This window comes from Canis lupus, chromosome 12 (genome assembly GCF_048164855.1).
Source record: "Canis lupus baileyi chromosome 12, mCanLup2.hap1, whole genome shotgun sequence".
Taxonomy (NCBI): Eukaryota; Metazoa; Chordata; class Mammalia; order Carnivora; family Canidae; genus Canis; species Canis lupus.
Window position 1 is genome coordinate 44,298,784 of NC_132849.1, and position 25,544 is coordinate 44,324,327.

Consider the following 25,544-nt stretch of genomic DNA (forward strand, 5'->3'; position numbering starts at 1 on the left):
GATTACAAGGGTGTGTTCAGTTGTGACAGTTCTATATACTTACAATTTGTGCACTTCTTAGTATTTATGCTATGCTTCAACAAAAATAGCAACAACAATGACCACAAACCAAACAGGCCTGGCCTGGCCTGGCTCCAGTACATGGGGATTGGGAATGAGATATGCTCAGCTCACTCGCTCCAGAAAGGTCCTGCCACTAGTGTACACTGCAAGAGGACCCAGCAAGGTTATGGAGTGGGGCTCCCTATTTCATCAGTGAAGCATTACCCACAAGTCCTGGAGGAATTTTCAGAAGAGAAAGTAGGGAGGCTCTGCCTATGGCCTCTCTTCTCTGAGCTCACCAGAGTAGGAAGATTCGGTCCCAGATGCTAAAGTATTAGTCTTGGGAGCATTCTTGCCTCAGAACAGGCTAGACCATGGCTACTGTGACTCCTCACAGCCCAGCTTTGTGGGGGTCCACTCTGTTGCTCCTGGACTGGAAAGGGAGCATATCTTCAGGGAGACCTACAGGGCCAACTGCCTGAGGTGGGCAGAACTGCCTCGAATTGTGGCCCCAAGGTCAGCCTCTGTCTGCCCCAGCCAGGCTCCTCAGGGATGGGTTTGGAGAGCCATGTCAGTCACTGCCTAGTGGGGGCATCTGAACCTCTAGGAAAGTGGATACTAGGGGGAGACACTGGAGCATGGGAAAAGGCTCCCTGAGAACCCCTTGTAGAACAGAGGTAGGATTTTAGGGTGCAGGGCCATTGGGGATCTGAGGCTGCGGGCCAAAATAGGAGAGAGGACTGATTGTAGCCCTTGGGCCAGTAGCTAGTGGGGACCCCTTCCAAGTCCTTTGGAAGTCACACAGTGTAAGGGGCTGCCTCCAGGGTCAGGGACTTGAAATCCTGAAATTCTGACTCAATTCTGCATTTAAGAAAACCTTCCGGGGTGCCTGGGTGGCTCAGTCAGTTGAATGTCTGACTTTGGCTCGGGTCATGATCTTGGGATCCTGGGATCGAGCTCCACATTGGGCTTCCTGCTTGGCAGGGAGTCTGCTTGTCCCTTTCCCTCTTGCATCCCCCCCAGCTTGTTCTCTCTCTCTCTCTCAAATAAATAAATAAAATCTTTTTTTTTCAAGGATTTTGTTTATTTATTCATGAGAGACACAGATAGAGAGAGAGAGGCAGAGACAAAGACAGAGGAGAAGCAGGCTCCACACAGGGAGCCCGACGCAGGACCCGATCCAGGGTCACACCCTGGGCCTAAGGCAGGTGCCAAACCGCTGAGCCACCCAGAGATCCCCTCAAATAAATAAATAAAATCTTAAAAAAAAAAATCCTCATAGGTGACTGAAGCATAGCTGGGTCCAGAGACCCACATAGATAAGCACCATTCACTTCTTCATTCAACAAACATTTACTGGGTCGCTACTCTGGTTCCTCTGGTCAGTGCCAGGCTGTCAAACCTTAAGGAGCCCAGGGTCTGGTGTTCATGGAGAGGCTGACATGTGACAGATAATTATAACGGGAGGGATGACAGTGATGACAGAGGTTCTGGAACACAAAAAAAGGCTAAAAGAACCCACATGCAATTCTTTTTGCAAATTGTAATATCCTCCTAATTCATTCATTTCACAGGCCTGAATTTTTGTATTTTGCATTCAGGAAGGTCCAGCACCTCAGGCCCAGCTCAACAATTATAAATATTGTCCATTGCAACTCCCTCTGGAAGGAGAGCGTTTATTCACCTGTTTTTAAAAATAATGAAGAAGCTAGAAGAGATAATACAAGATAGCTAGCTATGTCTGTTTCATAATTACTGCCACTAAAATAATCTAGAAGAGGCATATCTATTTGTCACAATCTTTAGGGAATGGGTTTAGTTTATCATACACAAAGGAGTCCATCGGATCAATACCTCACTCCCCATCATGTACATGCACAATAACAAACACCAGCTAATTCTCTTCTTCTAGGTAGGTCTGCATTATATGACACAGAAATGTAAACATAAATCAGTGTCTGGCCTCAGTACATAGGTAAGTGATATGATCTATAAGACTGGCCTACTATGTACCTCCTTTTCAGTAGTCATGGGGATCTATGACATCTAGCCTGGAATTTCCTATGTCAGTTGCCACCATGGCCCCATGAGAGTACCCTTCTTTCAGCAAACAGTGAGGGCATCCTGTTCACATGGGCCTACTCTGGAGCAGCCCCACAAACAGAAGAAGCCAAAGGGAAGGCATTTTCAGCAAACAGGAGCCTTACCTTGGTCCCATGGTAGAAGTCATCCACACACGTAGCATTCATGAAGGTCTGATGGAAGTGGGTGCTGGTGTCAATGCCTCCAGGGATCACCAGCTTCCCAGTGGCATCAATCACCTTGGCCCCTCCGGGGATCATCAGCTCACGGCCCACCTGCTGGATGATGCCATTCTCAATGTAGACATCAGCCTCGTGGGTGCAATCATCGTTCACCACCTTGCCTCCCTTGATGAGAATCCTCACGCTGCCTGAATTGGCAAGCATGTTCCTATGGAAGGTGAGAAGAAGGGCACCAGTTAACGTCAAAGTCCTTTTCCACTGTAACCAAGGTCCCACTTGTTCCTATCAGAGTGCAAACTCCATGGGCAGAGTAAGTGAGCAGGGAAGAAAAGGAAGTTTCTCCACAGCCTGAGAACACTGGTCCTACAACCAGCTGGAGTCACAAACCTTCCACTGACCTCATAGTGGGACTTACTGGGAATCATGACACAGTGGCAGTAAGGATGATTCTGGGGCTCAAAGAAACATCAATGTCTACCTTTCTGAAATGTTGGGTAGGCCTGAAAGCATTTTAATATCTACTGTGTGGTTTCATTCCCAAAACATTCTGAGGAGTGGCATTTTACCAAGAAACTGAAATTGCAAGTAAGGAACTCACGGCTTCTAAACAGCCAAGTTAAACCCAGATGCCTTATATGACCAATGTCCCCATTAAACCATATGCTCCCAAAGATATCACAGGCTCCTGGGGCATGTCTCAGAGAGCCAAATTCCCTAAGCCACCCTGTTGCTTAATTTATGTCATTCTTCAGATAGATTCTGCTTCAGCTAGCCCTCCCATGCTTGCCTCAAGGCCAATACCACACCAAAGCTCCACAGCTGGCTGTACAGTAAATAAGCTCATCTGCAGAGCTTTGGATAAGCACCTTCACTCAAGCTCCATCCCCAGAGATTCAGCTTTATTTGCTCCAGATTGGGTCCCCCAGAACCACTATTTTTAAAAGCTAGAGAATTTTACCATATGCTTAAAGAATTAATGCCAATCTCTTGCAGAAAGGAAAGGAGAAGGAAACGTTCCCAACTCATTTTATGAAACTCATTTTATTACTCTGATACCAAAGCCAAAGACAGTAACAAAAAAAGAAAACTATAGAATAATATCCCTCATGAGTATAGATACAGAAATTCTTAACAAAATATTAGCAAGTAGAATTCAGCAATACATAAAAAGAATTCTACAGCATGCAAAGGGGATTTATTTCAGGGATGCAATGTTGGTTCAATAATCAATGTAATCCACCATGTTAAAAGGCTAAAGAAGAAGCATCACATAATCATATCATTTGATGCAGAAAAAGCATTTGACAAAATTCAACATCTATTCATGACAAAAGCTCTTGGAAAAGTAGGAATAAAAGTTAACTTTCTCAACTTAATAAAGAACATCTACGAAAAACGTATAGCTAACATCAGACTTAAGCTTAAAAGACTCAGTGCTTTCCCCCATACAACTGGGAATAAGGCAAGGATGTCCACTATTTTCATTGCTGTTCAACAAAGGGAGTTCTAGCCAGCTATTAAAAAATGAAATGAAGGGCAGCCCAGGTGGCTCAGTGGTTTAACACTGCCTTTGGCCCAGGGTGTGACCCTGGAGACCCGGGATTGAGTCCCATGTCGGGCTCCCTGCATAGAGCCTGCTACTCCCTCTGCCTGTGTCTCTGCCTCTCTCTCTGTGTGTGTATCTCTCATGAATAAATAAATAATAAAGTCTAAAAAAATGAAATAAAAGGCATATAGATCAAAAAGGAAAAAATAAAACCACCTCTATTTGTAGATGACATGATGGTCTGTGGAGAAAATCCCAAAGAATCTTTTTTTTTTTTAAATTCCAAACAAATCTTCAAAAAAAAAAAAAAAATCTGGGATCCCTGGGTGGCGCAGTGGTTTGGCGCCTGCCTTTGGCCCAGGGCGCGATCCTGAAGACCCGGGATCGAATCCCACGTCGGGTTCCCAGTTCATGGAGCCTGCTTCTCCCTCTGCCTGTGTCTCTGCCTCTCTCTCTCTCTGTGTGTGACTATCATAAATAAATAAAGAAAAAAAAAATCTCCTAAACAAATAAGTGAATTCAGCAAGAATGCAAGATACAAGACCAACATACAGAAAGTTAGTTCTCTATATACTAGCAATGAACACATGTACATGCAAAAAAATCGAAATGCTTAGGCATAAATCTAAGAAAACATATACAGGATTTATATGCTAAAACCCACAAAATGTTGATGAAAGAAATCAAAGATCTAAGTGAGTGGAGAAACATACTATATTCATGGATAGAAACACCCAGCATAGTAAAGATGTCAATTGAAAAATTGATATATACGTTTAACGCAGTTTCTGTCTCAGCAAAAATCTTTTGTAGATAGAGGCTAGCTTATTGTCAAAGTTTATGTGAAATGACAAAGCTAAAATAATTTTGACAAAGAAGATAAAGAAGGAGGAATTAGTCTACCTGATTTCAAGACTTATTAAATATTATTAAATAGCTACAGTAATCAAAACTGGGTGGTATGGATAGAGGGATAACACAAAATCAGTGGAACAGAAATAGCCCACGTAAGTATGGTCAACTGATTTTTGGTAAAGGTGCAATAAAAGAATTCAATGAAGATAGTGTTTTTAGCAAATGATGTTGGGTATCCATAGGCAAAAAATAAACTTGATTTAAATCTCAGATCTTATACAAAAAATCAACTCAAAATGGATTATACACTGAGTGGCCACATTTGACCACTAACCATTCTTTTCCTCTTGGAGCTCCCTTCCCTTAGCATTAAATATGCCCATGCCATGGAGGGGGATAAGGACTACAGAGAGATCTTGACCACTGCTTTGGAGGGGAGCAAGTCTTTGATAAATGGTGGTTGAAGGCAAGTTTGTGGAAACTTGTTAAGATCTTTGTGAGTAAAGGAAGCCATAAAATGGGCTGAGGACAGCATGCCTGAAGGAAGATATCAATTTAGGACAGATCTAAGATTTTTCAAACAGCTAGGAGAGTCAAAGGAGAGATTAAAGATATACGAAGACAAGGGATTACTTGTGATATAAGTTCTTGCAGAGTGGAAAAATGATGGCCATCATTAATGGAAGCCAGATCCCTGTCAACTTACATGGTTTATTTTATTTGATCCTTCTAGCAAACCTGTGAGGAAGATATTATTATGCCCATCCACAGAAGAGGAAACAGACCCAAGAGAGGTTAAGGTCAAGGCTTATAGGAAGGAGATCTGTGAAGATGCAGAAGAGGTGGGAATACCCAGGAATCTGTTGTCCCTCTGCTCTGAACAGCTGGGGGAGGGGAGCTCCTGGGAGCAGTGAAGAACAAGAGGATGTGAGCAGAATGGGGAGATGTGGTGGAGCCACTGTGGGGCCCGAGATGTGAAGCAGAGTGGACACAGGGAAAGGGGTCGGTGCTCAGACAGTTACCATGATGGTGAGCTGATAATCAGATTCCCATCCAGGAAGCACACTCCGATTGGATCAGCAACCCTTCTGACCCTTAAGTATCTGAACAGAAATGATTTTCATTTAGACTTAGAAAAGATGGGACACAGTCTGACCAGGGGGAAGGAGACTTCACCATTGTAGGGTCTCCCTAGGCATGGATGAAGCCCACTTTTCTCCTTGGTAAACTTCTCATTCTTCAGGACCTAATTTGATTGTCCCCCTTTCTGAGAAGCCTTCCCTGGCTCTCTGGCCCTTCCCAGACTTCATGACCCTGGAATCTATCTGCACCTCTGAACTAAGGTTCTCAAAGTCAAGAGCATTATCAGTGATCATTGTTTCTGCTCCCTCTTCAGCCCCAGCCTCCTGTATAGGATATTCAAAACCAGTAAACGAATGAATGGGCTCATCCACTTGTTGAATCCCAACACAATCGAATGGGTTAAAGCAATGAGTGGTAGTTCATTCCATATTTATTTTCTGGGATATCTGGCAACTCTATGTCCAGGACAATGCTCAGCTTTTATCCCTATTCCAATACAGCAATTACTGTGGACAGAACAAAGAAAGCAATGGATTTCCTCTTATTCTTGTCATTTTGTTGCCTGCCACTTGCTAAGTTGGGAGGAGGCTGTGTCCCAGGATGAAAAGGCCTTAGACCCCGTTGAAAGAATACCCTCTGTAAGGAGATAGGTCAGCTCTCTGGAGATCTTAGCCCGCTCTCCTGGACACACTTGGTTAAGCAGTTTGTTTTTGTCAACCTGACCATACTGGAGTGCATGGAATCTCCACACCCCGAAAGTTTGCTGTGCCTATTTAGGTTCAACCACAAGGCTCTCCTACTGTTAGGAGAGGCCGGCCCTTTATGGGGCTGCTGCTGGGGAACAAGTTCTGTTCCCTTGCACAGCAACAGCTATTACCCAAGAACATCTGCTCCCCACCAGGTATGGGTCCAACCTCTGGGGAGAAGTGGCCCTTCCCCTAGTGAGAAAGGTACTAGGCAAAGAAGTGGTGGGGAGTAGTCAGGCTGGAGAGATGGGAAGATGGGACAGTCCTAGCCACAAGCTTATTGTCTAAAGCTGGGATAGGGCAGCCCAGGTGGCTCAGCGGTTTAGCGCCGCCTTCAGCCCAGGGCGTGATCCTGGAGACCCGGGATCGAGTCCCACGTTGGGTTCCCTGCGTGGAGCCTGCTTCTCCCTCTGCCTGTGCCTCTGCCTCTCTCTGTGTGTGTCTCTCATGAATAAATAAATAAAATAAAATAAAAATAATAAAGCTGAGTAGATTTGATCTTTTTGTCCTAAAATCTGAAAACTGGAGTTTTCATTTAAGATGTAATTAGGAAATGAGTTTGCACTCAGGTGAGGGACACAACCACCCTGGTCAAAGGAAGCCCGGAACATCTGACAGATGCAATCTCCCTCTCTCTCATTACGAAGCCGAGGCCAAGTGTGACCATGAAAGGAGAGATGCGACTTCTCAGTTTGCACTAGGAGAGGGAAGTGGTGGTGGTAGTAGGAGTGGCCCAAAAGACACTCCCCTAAGCCCCTGTGCAAATCTATAATTCTCATCTTTTTTTAAAAAAAAGATTTTATTTATTTATTCATTCATGAGAGACACAGAGAGGCAGAGACATAGGCAGAGGGAGAAGTAGGCTCCCTGTGGGGAGCCTGATGCAGGATTTGATCCCAGGATCCTGGGATCACGCCCTGAGCCAAAAGCAGATGCTTAACCACTGAGCCACCCAGGCGTCCTTAATCCTTACTTTTAAAGCTGCTTTAGGGCAAGAGGGAAAATAGGAATACTTATGCTGGGAAACTGCTTATTGTTTGTTACTGTTGTAACACTGTTACAGAGAATATTGATTTGCTTATTAATCTAGAATACATGCTCCAGAGTCCACACCTGGAGGGTGGGGGACCTGGGAGGGTGATGTGATAATGAATTACTGGGGATTCCTGTCTGAGCTTTGTGGCTGGTATCAAAAGGCAAGGGTGTCTTCTTCAATTAGAAATGAGAGCAATCGCTCTTAGTAAGCCATCACCCCGTGCCTGGCACTTCACATGTGTTCAACTACACAGCAACTCTGACAAGTAGGAACAAGGCCAGAACCTTAGTCCCCTTTTTAAGAGGAGGAAACAGAAGTATTGCAAAGTAAAGGTCACACAATTCTGGAAGAAGGATCGGGTTCATATTCAGGTCTGTCTGAGTTAAAGGAAAGGTTGAGACTTAGTTCTAGGTAGAAGGGTTACAGGTGATTTTTACATTCTTCACAGGCCCCCAGGATTATGACCTGAGCTGAAGGCAGATGCTCAACCACTGAGCCACCCAGGCGTCCCCTCTAAAGAAGGTTTTAAGGTTAAATGAGGTCATAGGGTGGGGCCCTGATCTAAGGATTAGTACAGAGGGCTCCCTCCCCCACCTACCATTGCTATGGTCTTTGCCAAAGCACTGAGAAAAAGGCCTTGTAAGAAAGGAGCTATCTATCAGCCAGGAGAGTTCTCACCGGAAACCTACCGCATTGACACTCTTGTGTCAGACTTCCAGGCTCAGGATGTGAGAAAATAAATTTTGTTGTATAAGCCACCCTACCAGTCTATGGTATTTTGAACACCCCACCCCCCAGTCTGTGGTATTTTGTTATGGTAGCCTGAGCAGACTAATACAAGAGCCTACAGTACTGGCCTGGAGCCATAATGCCAACATGTTGGGGGTGTGACCCAGAACCTGGATGGATCTCAAGCCGCCTGGTGGAGCCACGTAAGTGAATGCTGTGAGCTCCACTCCCACCCTCTGGCAGATGTCCAGCTTCAGACTAGGGGCTGCTGTCATCAAAACTGCCTGTAGGCCTTCAGCCTTTTGAGGTGACTAAGTCCTCAGAACATGCAAGACTATGCTGGTGTGTTTGGATAATATCATAGTAAGGCTGCTTAATATACTCCCTCCTTGCTCGTGATGGTTTTGGAGAATATCTGTTTAAAATAAACATTTGTGGGGCATCTAGGTAACTCAGTGGTTGAGCATCTGCCTTTGACTCAGGTCATGATCCTGGCGTCCTGGGATTGAGTCCTGTATCAGGCTCACTGCAGGGAGCCTGCTTCTCCTTCTGCCTATGTCTCTGCCTCTCTCTGGCTCTATGAATAAATAAAATTTTTAAAAAACAAATAAATAGAATGAACATTTGTGTGCACTAAATACTCTGTAACCTCACTCTCTTCAGCATTAAGCATTGAGACAACCCTGAAGATGACACACAGCCCTTGCTCTCTAGAGTTTTGGTCTAGTGGGCGACAAAGCCCCAGACTATGTTACGAAGTGACTAAATGGGTAAGGGGGACATTTCTTGCCTGAAAGCCTGAAAACTAATTTACCAGGTATTGGCTTAAACTGGGTGTCTCTCATGGAGTACCAGAGACCAGACCTGTGAATGAGTGAGAAGAGCTGTTTGGTGATGGTGAGAGGGTCTTGGGACCCAGTATCTCTTTTCTAGATTTCCAAATTGTCTGGGTGGCCAAGATGTCTCATCCCACCTAGTCGCCCCTCACCACCGAGGGTTGACATTCATTATGCTTCTCACCTCCCCCAGTAACCTCATTAGTACCACATTCCTCCAGCTTTTCCTGCTAGTCTTTGCTAAACTAAACGAAGAAAAGATATTCCTGGCATCTTTTTCTGCAGGAAGCCTTCTGTCTGTGTACATACGAGTTTGTGAACATAATGGGGTGAGGGGGTGGGTGAGTGGGGAAGATACCTGGCCCTCTTAGGAGAGTCCCTTTGAAGGGAAAAGATTTGAGCACAATTGTTGAAATACATGCTCTTAAGCTCCGCAAATGCCACTGGCTATGACTGTCTTTCCCTCTATATTTAGAAACCATTCTTCTCAGTGGTCACGATTGGTATCACTTTTACTAATTCATGATACTTCAAATTACTCATTTATTTCAAACAGTTACCGTGTAGACAGAGCCAATATCTGGCCTACTGGTTTACTGTACAGCCTGTGGACTAACATTTGTATCACTGCCAAAATTCATATGTTGAAGCCCCAATCCTAGTGTGATAGTATTTGGAACTGGAATTAGGTCATGCGGGGGGCGGGGGGGAGGAATCTTCCTAAGTGGGATTAGTGCCCTTACAGGAAGAAACAGGAGATCTGTTTCACACTCCCCCATTCCTCCCCCCCCTCTATCTCTCCACCCTCCCCTTGGTGCCCCCATCTCATGTGAGGATACAGAGAAAAGGTAGTCATCTGCAAGCCAGGAGGAGAGTCCTCACCAGGAAATGAATTGGCGGACACCTTGATCTTGGGACTTCTCAGACTCCGGAGCTGCGAGGAGTCATTTTCCATTGTTTAAGTCCCCCGGTCTATAGTTTTATTTATTTATTTATTTATTTATTTATTTATTTATTTATTTATTTATTCAGAAGAGACACAGAGATAGGCAGAGACACAGAAAGAGGGAGAAGCAGGCTCCTCACAGGGAGCCCGATGCGGAACTTGATCCCAAGACCCTGGGAACACGCTCTGAGCCGAAGGCAGATGCTCGACTGTTGAACCAACCAGGTATCCCTATGGTATTTTTATTATAGCAGCGAGAGCTAAGATATTATATTAGACAGAAATAAACATTACAATCAAATCATCATTAAGTGACAATTGTGCCTTAAAATAAATGTCACCTCCTTTAAGGACTTCCGGCTGTATCCCACATTCCCACTTGTCTAACCAAAAACTTTGATCACCCAGCTATTTCGTCTCTGCACATGAAAGAATTCAAATCACATGGCTGTCCTCCCAGTCAGAAATGGAAACATGCCAGATAGTTTAATGGTATTAGAAGGAATAAATCAGAACTGTGGAATTCTAGGGCTGCAGGGATTCACCGAGTCTACCCTGACTTTCCCTTCAGTCCCTGGACTTTACCAACAGTGACCTTGAACAGAAGGGAAGCAGTCCACGACAGCAGGGTACTGGCCGGTGCACTGCAAATGTGCAGATCTTAAGAATTCTACAATTTATTTGGGGAAGCAATGATGCCTTCCACAGCAAGATGGTGGATATCTTTCACATGCCAAGATTTATCCAACTGTACGCAGCTTGTATTCCCTAATTTTCTAATTCTGTGGCATGAATTCCTTATGTTCCTGAACCCATGCTGGGTGAGAGCCAAGGTGATTTGCAAGCTGGGGAAACAGCACTGTATATAGTGCAGTCTTCCTACGAAAGGCTCTTTATGTTTAAAACAGTGACAATTACTGCTATTTGCTGTCTAATAACTGTCTTGCCAGATAAAGGAAATGTCCCGACCGCCCACCCTCCTGCTTCTTACTGCTGTGAGCCGTTCCAATGCAGAACCGCACAGGGGGCATCTTGCCGAGTGGGCAGCCAAGGTTATAGCAGCTGCTGCTTCCCGTTCATGAAATGCACACAGCCCCATGCTCCTCGAAGGCACGCAGTGCGGTCCTGCCAAGGAAATGCCAACCCCAACACTGTGTCTTGCAATCGCCTGCTTCTGTCATCACCTTCCCCAGCTCCCCTGTGCCTGCAGACGGAGGTGTGAGACACGGAGAGCCTGCACAGTCTGTCCTGCACAGCTGCCTCCTGCCAGCAGCTCAGCTGGAGGATGCCCGGGGGACTCTGGAGCTCAACAAAGCCTCGTGGGGCCAGAATGATGCAGAGGGGACCCTTCCTGCATAAAGACCTTAAACTAACTTGATAGGAACTGGTGTCTATGGTGTATATGGTGTGTATTTCCTTTTTAATAGGCATTGGTTTAAGACTTACATTTCCTCTTTTGGTCCAACCCACAGAAGAACGTGTGATTTTACAATCAGTCACTGTGATATATCAAGGCACGTGCAAAGCAAGAGCTACACAACTGCCCTGTGACTTGAAGGACCTACAGCATGTAAGCCAACCCTAACAGCAAACGGGGTGCTAACGGGAAGGGTAAGGGAAGCCAGTTCTGGTCGCTGGGGACACACTGAATGATGTGGCTTTTCCTTTGCTCCAAGCAGATAAAATGTGCCAAAGGATCAAAAGGCAATATATATGGCGGTGGTTAGGAAAAGAAAACAAAAATATGCAGCTGTTTTTCTCCTTCTGATCAGCACATAGAAAAGAGAAACAGAAGAACGGGAACGCCGACCCTAGCAAAGATTGGGGGGCGGGGAGATGGGGGTGCGTGTGAGTATAGTGTCCTGGGATGATCCTAAAAGGGATTCTCTTTGAGATGAAAAATGAGAAAAAATAAAAGTTTGGCTAGAACACAACAACCAAAAAGGAAAGTTTGAGATGAGTGGGAAACAGCTAAGGCTTTAAGTTAATACATTTAATTTTTTGATAAAGTGAACCGCCTTTCTAAACAAACAGTAAAGCACCAAACAATTCTTAACTAATATTACAGGAAGTATAATTTTATAATTCTTAATTGGCTTTACCAACTCTTGAGTTAATTTAAAATGGTATTTATAACATCCATGGGAGCAGGTATAAGGAAAAATGACAAAATACCTGTGAACTCACACCATTGACATTACCCTTGACATCCCTGCACCTCTTTTGTTCCACCCCACTCCCAGCCTCAGACATAACCACTTCCCTAGTCAATTTGTATGAACTAAAGAAAATAGCAATTAGGCAACAAGTAAAAATAAAAAAGACAAGCTCATAGCTGTTTCCGCCGCACCACCTCCTCTCCATGATCCATGATCCACATCCATGATCACACCTTACCTGCCTTATGGCTGACTTCTTCAACACCTAGTACCCTGCCACTTTCCAGGGTAAACAGGAATCTGGAACCTATTCTATGTGAATAATGAGAGTGTGAGGCATTTAACATCCAAATGCCATGGACCATTCCACTGGAATGTTCCACAGGCACATACACTCAACCTGTCCAAAACCAGCTGCACCATCCCCAATCACCCACCCAGAAACTTGAGCCTCTCCAGCCAGGGGAGTCTCAGTATTGGGGGCTGGTCTGCGCGGTCGGCCTGTTTTGGGTCACGTAGGAGTTTCATGCAAAATGTTTTGAGAGATTCTGGAGGTAGAATCATGTGGGGCTCAGGTGTCTCCTAGGGGACCTGGAGGCAGAAAGGAGGGCCGATCACGCCAAAGTGTAGCACATGGACAGCAGAGGCTCCACAGGCTGTGGCCGATGTTATGTTCCCCTCTGAGACACACTGGACCTTTCATCCGGTAGTCATAAGCCATAAGAGCCCAGCACCAGTCATGCTAAGAGGACAGGCAGGCAAAGATGACCCGATATGTCCATGGGATGGACATGAATGTGGAGAACAAGAGCTTCTTCTTGGAGAAGCTTAAACAAGGACAAGTGGGCTGAGTCCTCAGGCTAAGATCGAGTAAGAAGTCTTCATTCCACGGCTTCATCTGGCCTGGCCTGGCCCAGCACAGGTCAGACTTCACACACCAGCACCACCAGGGCGCATAGGGCGAAAGTGAAATTCCAAGGGATTAGCCCAAGAGGGTGGTAAGAAATGGAGCTGCAGAACACTTGTTTGAGATTAGCCATGAGAGAAACCGGACAGTTGTGGGAAGGCGAAGCTGACAGCACATACAAGCGTGTGTGGCACTGGGACAGAAGAGGCTGGCCTGCATGGTGACACCCACATGTGCCTCGGTGGGCATCACTGCCCATGCGTGCAGTCTTTGCATCTCCTTTCAAGTGTTTGCTCAATGAGGTCAGGGGGCTTAACGTCTGAGGTTGAGGGAGACCGAGTACCAGCAAAAAACAGAAAATCTCCTTCCCTGAACCCAGCTGCTCTAGGGCCCTGGAAGATGGGCAGCGAGGTGTACAGACACTGGGGACAAGAATCTCTGCCTCCTGACCGAGGCCTTGGCCAGAAAATACCAGGCTTTTGTGGCCAGTCGTCACCGCCACCATCGTAGCCCTTCCCCAGGCAGACCTTCTGGCAGATTCCTCAGCCCTGCTGTGCTTTCCAGGCTCTCGCCAGCTGTCTCCAGACCCCAGAAATAATTCCATCAGCTCTCTTGGAAGGCTAGCAGCTGCGGTGCAAGGGCCTCCAGCGGCCCACACCGGCTTCTTCCTAGAACCCCAGCCAGAGGGCGGAGGGGCTGGCGCCCACTGCCAGAAAGAGGGAGGAGGACAACAACTCTTCCTGGTCTGAGACCCCCCACTCTCGGGCATGGGGTGGGAAAAAGTCATAAACAAGGGGAAGGAACGCATTTTCCTAACTACTGAAGTGTCCCAGGAGCGCCTGGCAGGCTCAGTCATAGAGCACGAGACTCTTGATCTCAGGGTTGTTAAGTCCGAGTCCCATATTAGGTACAGATTACTTAAAAATAAAACCAAGGGGGGCAGCCTGGGTGGCTTAGCGGTTTAGCGCCGCCTGCAGCCCAGGGCGTGATCCTGGAGCCCTGGGATCTGGATCGAGTCCCAGTCGGGCTCCCTGCATGGAGCCTGCTTCTCCCTCTGCCTGTGTCTCTGCCTCTCTCTCTGTGTCTCTCATGAACAAATAAATAAAATCTTTAGGGATCCCTGGGTGGTGCAGTGGTTTAGCGCCTGCCTTTGGCTCAGGGCGGGATCCTGGAGATCCAGGATCGAATCCCACGTCGGGCTCCCGGTGCATGGAGCCTGCTTCTCCCTCTGCCTATGTCTCTGCCTCTCTCTCTCTCTCTCTCTCTCTCTCTCTGTGTGACTATCATAAATAAATAAAAATTAAAAAAATAATAATAATAAAATAAAATCTTAAAAAAAAAGAAATCAAAATAAAATAAAAGTGTCTCAAACCCTGGGCTACCTGATAAAGTCCAGATTTGGGATAAATACTGAGTGGAAATACATAAAAATTCTACTTTTTCTCTTTTAAACTAAAAATTAGTATGAACTAACTACAGCCATATTATCAACTCACAAACAGTAATTGAAGGAAAGAGTAAGGCACAAAATAGTAAATATAGCCCAGGTCCCCATAACATTCAAAACCAGGCAAAAACTGAACTACAGTGTGTAGGCATATATAGCCATAGAAGGAAAAAACCCAAGAAACAATGATCAGAATATTCAGGGTGGTTGGCTAGCTCTGGGGGGTCAGGGAGGGGCTGTGTTTGGGAAGAGGCACAGGGTGAGAAGCTTCTTGAGAGCTGAAAATATTCAAGTTTCTTACTTGGAAAGGGTGGGAATTACACAGGTGTTTGCTTTAAATTACTCTTTAAATTAGACATATTTTCTGCACTCTTCTGTATGTATCTCATAAAACATTTGAAAATTTTTTAAAAAGCTGCATGTCAATATATGAAAATGACACGCCACATGTTACTACAATTATGTAAAAATGTTGCACACAAAAACAGACCAGGTGAGAATAACAAGATCTGTGTTGATGGGATTATAGGAGATTTTACTTCTCTAATTTTAAATTTTTCTATATAATATTATATTGATTTTATAATGAAAAAAAATAACTACAGTAATTTAAAACCACATAAATAGCTTTATCCTATTTGGAAAAAAATGAAATAAGATGGAAAGATCCATCTCTTCCTTTCAGGAAATCTTGCCATCATCCTGCCACCTCCTGGAAAGTTTCCTAAAAGGACTGTGCTTTAGGATAAACCAATCTCCTTCCTTATTTTGACACAAATAGATTTCAGAAGGACACAGGCTTTTTCCCCCCAGTGATGTAAGACTCCTTCAAAGAGGTACCGGATACTTCATCTTGTGCTGAAAATGTGTTTTCCGTCTCTCCCTCCCAAATGCAGTGCTTTTACCTGCCATTGACTTCCCATGCAGAACACTTCCGCCAGGTCAATGACATCCCCCTTCCTGTGCCTGCTTCTGCCAGCTGACTTCTTATGAACCTGGCTCACGCCCATCACTAAGGCAAATAGGTATTTTTACCTTAACCCGGAATTCTGGAGCCTGAAGAACAAAACCTCACCAGTGCATGTAGCAATACCTGCCTAATGGAACCCAACTTTGGGGAGATGGACAGCAAGGTGCAGGGCGGGGGGAGGGGACACTATGCACTCCATCACCTCCTGTGGGGGACAAGTTCTCATGGGTGACCCTTCCAGAGACATGTGGAAAGCACTCTGCCTGCTGGGACTGGCAGCCAAGCGGGCACTCTCAAGAGACTTGAAGGTTGGCCTGGGGTGAAAATGATCAGCTTCCCTCAACTGGGGAGTGAGGCCACTAGCCTGCCTGTGTCTATATTCCGGTGGCTTATTTTAGAGCAGCAAAAAGGAGCACACAAGGCAGCAAAGAGTGCAAGGGGGTAAGAGGAGGAAATGGAGTGGGCGATGGGTAGAACGGGGGCAGGTGCACTGAACTTGGCTTTGCCCTCTAGCCACATGACTAACTGTTCCACGCCCATCTTCTCAGCTGTAAAGTGGGTGTCAACACAGCCAGCACCATGTTATCACCACAGAGCTCTTTATGTGTCAGCTCACTCACAATTTCAAAAAATCTTACAACACCCCTATGAGGCAGTTAGACGTGATTATCCCCATTTTATGGATGAAGAAACTGGGTTGGAATTCCTCCATTCTAGACTGGAGCTCCTTGACAGCATATCTCAGGCTTCATTTTATCCTTCTAAGGGCTTGGCACGCAGACAAGCTCATTAAATGCTCGTTGAAGGAAGCGAGGACTGGCCAAAAGCGATAGTGGGGTAAAAGCACTCTGTGTGTATAAAATATTAGCCACAGCAATGGGCTGTTAGCAATGGGAAGAAAGGCTTCTCCACAGAGAGTTCCATGCTGGTTGTGAGTGTGTCTGGTACAAAGGAACAAAGCTGGCGTTGTCTGGGTTGAAAAAAAAAAAGAGGCAAAATAAGCAGGTATAGGTCAAGAGTGGTCAGCAGATGAACTGCCTCAGGACCAAGAGGCTACACTGGGCTGGGCAAGCAGCTTGGGGAGCCAGGGTATGAGGTCTAGGAGTACAGAGCAAGAGGCCCAGACTTCTGAATGAGATCCACTGGGTACAGGATGACCTGGAGCACCAGAGAGGGATCCTGAGTCTGGCCAGGGGATGGACACATGATTTGGGGTGCTCGTCCCCTTTTCTGATCTTCCTGCTTCTTTACCTGGCACAGGTGGAGTGGAGGCTGGGAGAACGGTGACTATGGTAATCCAGGCAGGGATCCCTGGGTGGCCCAGCGGTTTAGCGCCTGCCTTCGGCCCAGGGCGTGATCCTGCCCGGGATCGAGTCCCATGTCAGGCTCCCTGCGTGGAGCCTGCTTCTCCCTCTGGCTGTGTCTCTGCCTCTCTCTCTCTCTCTCTGTGTCTCATGAATAAATAAATAAAATCTTAAAAAAAAAAATCCAGGCATGAGGACAGAGTGGGTTACACTGGTGGTGCCGATGGAATAGAAAAGGAAGGAGCAGGGCTGAGAAAGGACTGAATGTTGGTGGATTCTCTAGAGGAAAGGGAAAACAGACTGAGGAAGACAATAAGAATAGAAGCATGGGCAAGCAGAGCAGAGCAGAGAGCTGGAGTGGACAGATGGAGCCCAGCTGTCAGGGCATGCCTGCAGTTTATGGAAACCCAGTGATGAAAGCCAATTTCAGCTTCTCTCTCTAGGAACCCTTCAGATCAGTCAGAAGATGACAACTGACCCAGTCACCCAAGGTAAGGAGATGGCAGGACCAGTGAGCTACACCTACTAAATGCCAGTAAGTGCCAGGGGTTGTGAAGGCTCTTAACACGTGACATTTAATTGAAACAACCTCACAATTGCCCTTGGAGATGATGGGCTATCTCTACTTGACAGACGATGACTGGAGGTAATGACTAGCCAAGGTCACACAGCTTCATGGAAAGGAACAGGAGTAGAGGTTAATTCTAAATGCCAAATAATACAAGGATCAAAAGGTCTGGACTGTGCTAATGGGCTAACATTCTGATTTCCTCATGTGTTGAACATTCAGGAGATGTTTCAGACAAAACACTGTACTCAAGCATGATCTGTTCTACCTACTAAATTGGTTTATCTCTGTTCTCTTTTCTCTGAACCGACTGCCTCAGCTCTGGCCCTATCATCTACCTGCATTAAGATATCACTATTACCTGGATACTTCTAATGGGTCCCCCTGAGCTTCCACAGTGTTAGCATATTGAGCTTGCTAAGATGCCCATTGGATCACAGAAGCAGGCTTGGCACCTACACAATACTATACTAAGTGCCAGATACAATGGAACCAACCCCAAAGTAGTCACAAGTTTGGAGTGGAAAGAAATGCATAAACAAAAATCTCAATATGAGTTAAGAGAAGGGTTATGTCACTACAAGGAAGGGGGTAGAGGGAAGCACTTAGCATTGGCTGGGATAGAGGACTTCTTCTCAGAGGAAGTGCCCTAAGAGGAGTCTGACCCTTGAAAGGAGTCTGAGGGTTGTTTATGAGTTCACCATGCAAGGGGTGAAGGTGGGGAGCCAAACCTGAACATTCCAGACAGAATGCAGAGCAGCATGGTCTAGCTGGGTGCCTTCAGGATGGCTGGTGTATGTGATGAGCTGAAGGGAGCCACACCATTCAAGGGCTGGTGGGATGTGCTCAGAGTATGGACTATAAGGCTTGCTGAGAGGGCAAGTAAAGACGGAACATCATCAGATATGCATTTTACATAAAAATTCAAAGTGTAAACTACTAGAAGAAAACACAGAAATATATGTTTGTAAATTTGGATGGGTTATGGCTTTTTAAGTGTAATCCAAAGCAGAAACCAGAAAAAAAAAAAAGATCGATGCAGGTATGACTATGTAACAATGAAAAATTGTAATATATCAAAGGCGCTGCAAAATACTTTTAATAAAGACAAAAACCAGTTATGACATGTTTGCAACATAAAACTTAGGATGAATATCTGTAATATGTAAGAGTGTTTATAAATCTTAAGAGAAAGACAAGTACTCCAGTAGAAAAAATAGGCAACGGATATAAACAGGCAACCCGCAGGGATGAAGAACAATAAATAGCTAATAAACAATGAAAAGATGTTTGTCTTTCTTAATAATCAAAGAAATGCAAATGAAAACAATGAGATTACATTTTTCACCTACCCTAATGACACAGAAAAAGAGAACAATGCCCAGCAGGAGAAAAGCAAGCACTCAAATACACTGTTCATAGGAGTTCAAACTGATAAAGCCTTACCAGAAGGAAATCTAAAAATTTCCATAAAAACTTAAAATGTAGGTTTTACATCTAGGAATTTCTTCTAGGAAATAATTGAACCATTGCACAAAAATGTATTATGAGGGTATTTTGTCGCATTATTGTTTATAATAGCAAATACTTTGAGAACAAGCTTAAGGTGTGCCAATGTGAGGACTATTTAAATAAATAATGGCATATGCAGAAGGCTATGCAGCTATTGAAAAGGATCATGTAGATCTTCAAGTATTGACAGGACGTTATCCACGATATAGTCCTAAATAAAGAAAACAGATTACAGAATAGTACCCCATGGTATGTGTATCTACTTCTGTATATATGAGATATCATATATGTTTGAATGTATATGAATATGAAAGCTCACTTATACAAAAACCTTTCATTTATATATGAAAACTCCCTTACATATAAATGAACTTTTTTCATAAAACACTGGGAAGATGATTCACTAAACTATTTTTATTGTATTTTTATTTTTTTAAATATTTTTATTTATTTATTCATGAGAGACACAGACAGAGAGAGGCAGAGATATAGGCAGAGGGAGAAGCAGGCTCCATGCCGGGAGCCTGATGTGGGACTTGATCCCAGGACTCCAGGATCACACCCTGAGCCAAAGGTAGACATTCAACCACTGAGCCACTCAGGTGCCCCGATTCACTAAACTATTAACTGCAGTTGTTTCAGAGAAAGGAATTGCAAATTACAGCAGGACTCAATCTCTCTGCACTATTTGATTGTAAAAATATCTGTATAATAAACCAGCTGTAGAGTCGACAATTACCCAAGTCAAGGAGGCAGGAGCACCAGAGTACACTAGAGAATACTCTGTGGAAGTCTATGCTGGGGCAGGCAACTCACTAGCAAGTCAAAATCTCTTGCACATTTATCTAACCACTATCAATGTGTACGTATAATGGCCTATTAGATCCTTCTGCTTTATTTTTTAAAGATTTTATTTATTTATTTGAGACAGAGAGAGCACAAACGGGGCAGGGGGGAGTATGGGAGGGGCAGAGGGAGAAGCAGACTCCCTACTGAGCAGGGAGCCCAACATGGGGCTCGATCCCAGAATCCTGGGATCATGACCTGAGCCATAGGCAGATGCTTAACCAACTGAGCCACCCAGGTGCCCCACAAGGGCATCATTTTCAATGAGGAGAGCAAGTGATAGCTCCACAGATGAGAGCCCATAGCCCCAGTTAAGGCAGTGTCTTCTCAAATGGCTGCATAAAGGAGAACATCCCCTTTAACACTGCCCATCTGGCTGCTGCTTTCCTGGAATGAATGGTTGGAGAGATGGAACAATTGACTGATTAGGTTCAAGAGGCTTTACCGGGCAGTTGGGTCTGAAAATGTGGAGATACTTTCATTCACTTAAACAAAAAGAGGTAATGAGCCCTTCCCTGGAGCCCTTGCTAGGCAGGGAGCACCTGCCAGAGTAACTGCCAACAAAAGGGATGAAGTCTACATCTCTTGAAACAAGTAGACAGGAGTAAATGGTTGGTTGTCTGCCCACCTAATTCATCCTGAATGCCAGAATTTCCTTTTTTTTCTTGTTCACCTGCTTTTGCTAGAAGCGAGGCATTGGAACTGATGACAGACACCAATTACTTTTATAAATACCGTTTTTTCCCTTTCTGCATTTCAGAAAAGCTGGCCCGATTCCCTTGGTCCCCAGTCCCTGGCAGCCTCCTCCCCACCCCCAGCCCAGGCCAAGGACATAACCCTGAAGGCCAACAAATCTCAAGACTAGAGTCCACCATGCTGAAGCTTCAGGTTGGGATACCTGGCGCCGAACAAGCCCTGACTGTGCTCCAAACCTTCTGTGGCTGAGGGTCAGACCCCAGACTCCATATCAGGTTCCCGACTCCCTGCACCCACACCCTGTTTGGTAAAGGGCCTACTATCCCATTGCCAGTAGGCTGGCACACCCTTCCTGGTTGTTGCCTATTACCTTCTCCAGAGAGTGGAGGCCTGCCCATCCACGTCTGAGGCCTCTCCACCTGCTGGCACACTCTCCTGACACCAGTTGCCCCCCTCTGATCACCTGTGCCCACACTCCTATCACCGAATTACTCAGGTATATAAGCATGTCCAAGCCCTTTGAAATGTACATTGAAAAGGGTGGTGTTTATTGTTTGTAAATGGCACCCCAACAAAGCTGACTTAAAAACAAACAAAAAACAAATAAAAGGGGTACCTGGCTGGCTCAGTCCATAGGGCATGCGACTTGATCTTGTGGTTGTGAGTTCAAGCCCACATAGTGCATAGAGGCTACTTATCAACGCCCCCCCCCCCAAAAAAAACTAAAACACATTTAAAAGAGAATTGCTAGGGCAGCCCCAGTGGCCCAGCAGTTTAGCGTCACCTTCAGCCTAGGGCGTGATAGAGACCCCAGATCAAGTCCCACGTTGGGGTCCCTGCGTGGAGCCTGCTTCTCCCCCTGCTTATGTCTCTGCCTCTCTCTCTCTCTCTCTCTGTCTCTCATGAATAAATAAGTAAAATCTTTAACCAAAAAAAAAAAAAAGAGAGAGAGAGAGAGAGAATTGCTAAAAGGAGATCAGAAAAAAAAAAAGAGATAGAACTTAATAGGAATTACATTTAGTGCTAAGCTTCCTGGCAGTCCAAACAGAAGAGAAGATGATTTGGGAAGGAAAAACTTTCTATTGCTGGATAAAAGGGAGGCTCTGATTTACCCAGTAGGAAAAGCTTTCTGAATCCCAAATAATTCACTGCTCTCCTCCCTCCAACTGCACATTTAAGAGAAAGTATTGGTCAGAATGTTTTAGAGAAAGCAGGTCTGCTCTCTAGATAATTCTAGAAGGAATTCCTTGGACTACTTTCTAAGGAGTAAGAAACATGATGGATATATTTGACTGCAGTTTTGCAGAAGGTGTAGAAATGCTTTCCAGGGCAGCCCCGGTGGCGCAGCGGTTTAGCGCCGCCTGCAGCCCAGGGTGTGATCCTGGGGACCGGGGATCCAGTCCCACGTCGGGCTCCCTGCATGGAGCCTGCTTTTCTCTCTGCCTGTGTCTCTCTGCCTCTCTCTCTCTGTGTCTCTCACGAATAAATAAATAAAGTCTTAAAAAATAAAAGGAATAACAAACTTTTTAAAAAAATGCTTTCCAATGGCCATGTTTCATATAGAGCAAGTATCAATAAAAGGTTAAGGAAATACCACTAAATTTTTACTTAGTGATGACATTTCTATGGGGTGTTAAAATAATATAGTCCAATGATCAGTTTATATACAGTGTTCTAATCTATACTATAAAGAGAATGCAGGGATCCCTGGGTGGCGCAGCGGTTTGGCGCCTGCCTTTGGCCCAGGGCGCGATCCTGGAGACCCGGGATCGAATCCCACGTCGGGCTCCCAGTGCATGGAGCCTGCTTCTCCCTCTGCCTGTGTCTCTGCCTCTCTCTCTCTCTCTCTCTCTGTGACTATCATAAATAAATAAAAAATTAAAAAAAAATAAAGAGAATGCAAATATGTCTTGTCTGTCCTTTAAGTGGTAATGGTAAAAAAAAAAAGAAAAGGTGTCTAAACATTACTCCTCTAGAGGCACCTGGATAGCTCAGTTGGAAGAATGTGCACCTCTTGATCTCGGGGTTGGGAGTTTGAATTCCATGATAAGTATAGAGGTTACTTAAAAATAAAACCTTAAAAAATATATTGCTCCTCTAGTGGGGCCATTGCAACTCTAGCCATCACCTAAGCCAAATTCATGCTCCTTGATTTCCTCTTCCCTCAGTTTAGTGTTCCAAAATTGAGGAAAATGTGACAGGTGACTTTAGGACATAAACAGCACTGATTCATGAGCTCTCTTTTTATACTTCTGATTACATCAAGGAAAACATCTCAGTGGGTGGGTGTGCATCAGCTAATACCTAGCACTTGTGAATTTCCTTTCCTTTTTTTTTTTTTTTTTTTTAACAAAGGGAAGAGCAAAGTCTAGTTTGCTACCGGAATTTAATAACATCGGCTTTCATTGTATTTCTTTTTCTAGCTATTTACGGCAAATGTTCCCATTTATGGTGTTAATACAGTGTTTCACTTAAACATTTAAGCAAAAATGTGAGCTATTTAAAGAAAAATATTAAGCATCAGCTCACAAATGGCATCATGAAAAATGGAAGGAAGGTATATGCACATGACTCAGGGGAGGAGACAACCAGTGTTCACCAAACTTTTCCTGTGAAAGGCCAGAAATTAAATGTTTTAGGCTTTGTGGGCTACGTTCAGGGTATGCCCACCATGTGTTAGAGCTGAGCTGTCAGATGAGGTGGCCACTAGCCCTGTGTGGCTACTGAGCACTTGAAACCTAGCTAGTGGGGGATCCCTGGTGGCTCAGCATTTTGGTGCCTGACTTCGGCCCAGGGTGTGATTCTGGAGACCCGGGATCAAGTCCCACATCAGGCTCCCTGCATGGAGCCTGCTTCTCCCTCTGCCTGTGTCTCTGCCTCTTGCACTCTCTGTGTCTCTCATGAATAAATAAATAAAATCTTAGAAAGAAAGACAGAAAGAAAGAAAGAAAGAAAGAAAGAAAGAAAGAAAGAAAGAAAGAAAGCAAGCTAGTATGACTAAGGAACTAAAATTTTAATTTATTTTTATTTATTTTTAAGTGGGTAAGGCACTACACAGTGCAGCTCCAGCCCATCATTAAGGAAGTGTATATTCCATTCTAGGCTTAAAAGATAAATATCAATGGAAAGATAACTTCCCCTTCAACCTTCTTTTGACTTTCTCTGCCTCTACCAGTTCATCAAGAGTGCCAATAAATTACATTTTGATGGCAAGTCATTGTCATTATAATCAGAAATAAAGCAGGGATGACTTTTCTGACCATGATTATTAAACAGTATTTTCAATTTCCTTAAAAAATGGAATAACAAAATTAAATCCTAGGATAAAAACATGGAGGAAAAAGAGACAAATTGTGTTATGGTGGTATACCTAGAAAACCTAAAAAAAATTGGAAAGGTAACAAATAATAAGATAAATGTAATAAAATTTGTAATTTTTTTTCTACACACTAGCAACCAGTTAGAAATAGCAACAGAAAAAAATGTTGTGTTCACAATAGTAAAAAACACTGTGAAACACTTAAGCATAAAAAGTAAAACACTGGGCAGCCAGGGTGGCTCAGCGGTTTAGCGCCACCATCGGCTCAAGGTGTGATCCTGGAGTCCCGGGATCGAGTCCCACGTAGGGCTCCTTGCAGGGAGCTGGCTTCTCCCTCTGCCTATGTCTCTGCCTCTCTGTGTGTCTCTCGTGAATAAATAAATAAGATCTTAAAAAAAAAAGAGTTAAACACTAAGAAGGGTTCAGAAAAGGCAAACCTAAATATAAAGTATTTTCTCTATTTTGATAGATTCTGCTTAGCAGCTGCTCAGAACTGGGGATGGGAATGCAAGTGACTGCAAATGGGCTTGAGTTTTCTTTTTGGGGTGATGGAAATTTTCTAAAATTAAATTGCATGATTAAATTGCACAACTCTAAATAAACCATTGATCAGTGAATTGTATAAAGTGGGTGAATTTTACTGTATGTAAATTACTCCTCAATACAGCCACACACACACACACACACACACACACACACACACAGAGTTAAGGAAGGCACAGATTCTTCTAGAGCTACTCAAAGTACATAAAATGGGATCTAAACAAATGAAACAAATATATTCCTAGATGGGAAAAGCTAATATAAAATTCTTCCAAAATTAATATATAAATGTAATACAATTCTTATTAGAGTTCTTTTTTTTTTTTTAATTTTTTATTTATTTATGATAGTCACAGAGAGAGAGAGAGAGGCAGAGGGAGAAGCAGGCTCCATGCACCGGGAGCCCGACGTGGGATTCGATCCCGGGTCTCCAGGATCACGCCCTGGGCCAAAGGCAGGCGCCAAACCGCTGGGCCACCCAGGGATCCCCTTATTAGAGTTCTTAATGCATTTATTTTGAAATAGATGATAATGGAATTGAGAAGAGTCAAGAAAATTATGAAAAGGAATACTATAGGTTATGGAAAGGACTGTCCTAGGAATATTAAAAGATGCTATATGCAATTACTATAATTAAATCTATGGTGCCAGCATATGACTAGACAAATAGATGAAAGGAACAGAATAAGGTGCTTGGTAGCAGATTTCAATTAAATCTAACAAAAGTGATACTTCAATTCAGTGGAGATGAAATGATTCACTTAATAGATGGGGCTGACATCACTGGCGATTTGTCTGGAGGAAAATTAAGTCAGCTCCCTACCTTACAACATATATTCAAATCCATAATCCATCTGGAATTTTTTTAAATGTAAAACATAAAGCAATAAAAATATTAGAAGCAAGCCCAGGAAACAGTGTGTACAATTTAGGAATGGGGGAGCCCTTTTAACTCAATCTGGAAATGCAGAAGCTATAAAAGAAGAGTCACTTTTCTGTCTTTATACACATCAAAAATTTTGGTAAAGTAAATGGTATCATAGAAATAGAAAAAGTCAATAGACAATAAATATCCTGAGAAAACATATGCAGTGCATAAGACAGCTATGAACTCCTATAAATTGATGGGAAAAATACAGCCAAGAAAAAGATGGGCTCAGGATATCACTAAGTGTTATACAGAAGAGCAA

At 44.2% G+C, this 25,544-nt stretch overlaps 1 protein-coding gene across 2 annotated transcripts in view; it reads right to left on the reverse strand.

Moving 5' to 3' along the window:
• Positions 1-25,544, reverse strand: part of DPYSL5 (dihydropyrimidinase like 5) — a 96,178-nt gene that overhangs the window by 51,191 nt on the left and 19,443 nt on the right. The window contains exon 2 of one of the 2 annotated variants that reach the window (XM_072770744.1): positions 2,250-2,514. In XM_072770744.1, the coding sequence (XP_072626845.1) occupies positions 2,250-2,510 (261 nt within the window). In that variant the 5' untranslated portion in view covers positions 2,511-2,514. Of the gene's footprint in view, positions 1-2,249; positions 2,640-25,544 lie in introns of those variants that run through there. The other variant, XM_072770746.1, reaches the window with a different exon arrangement.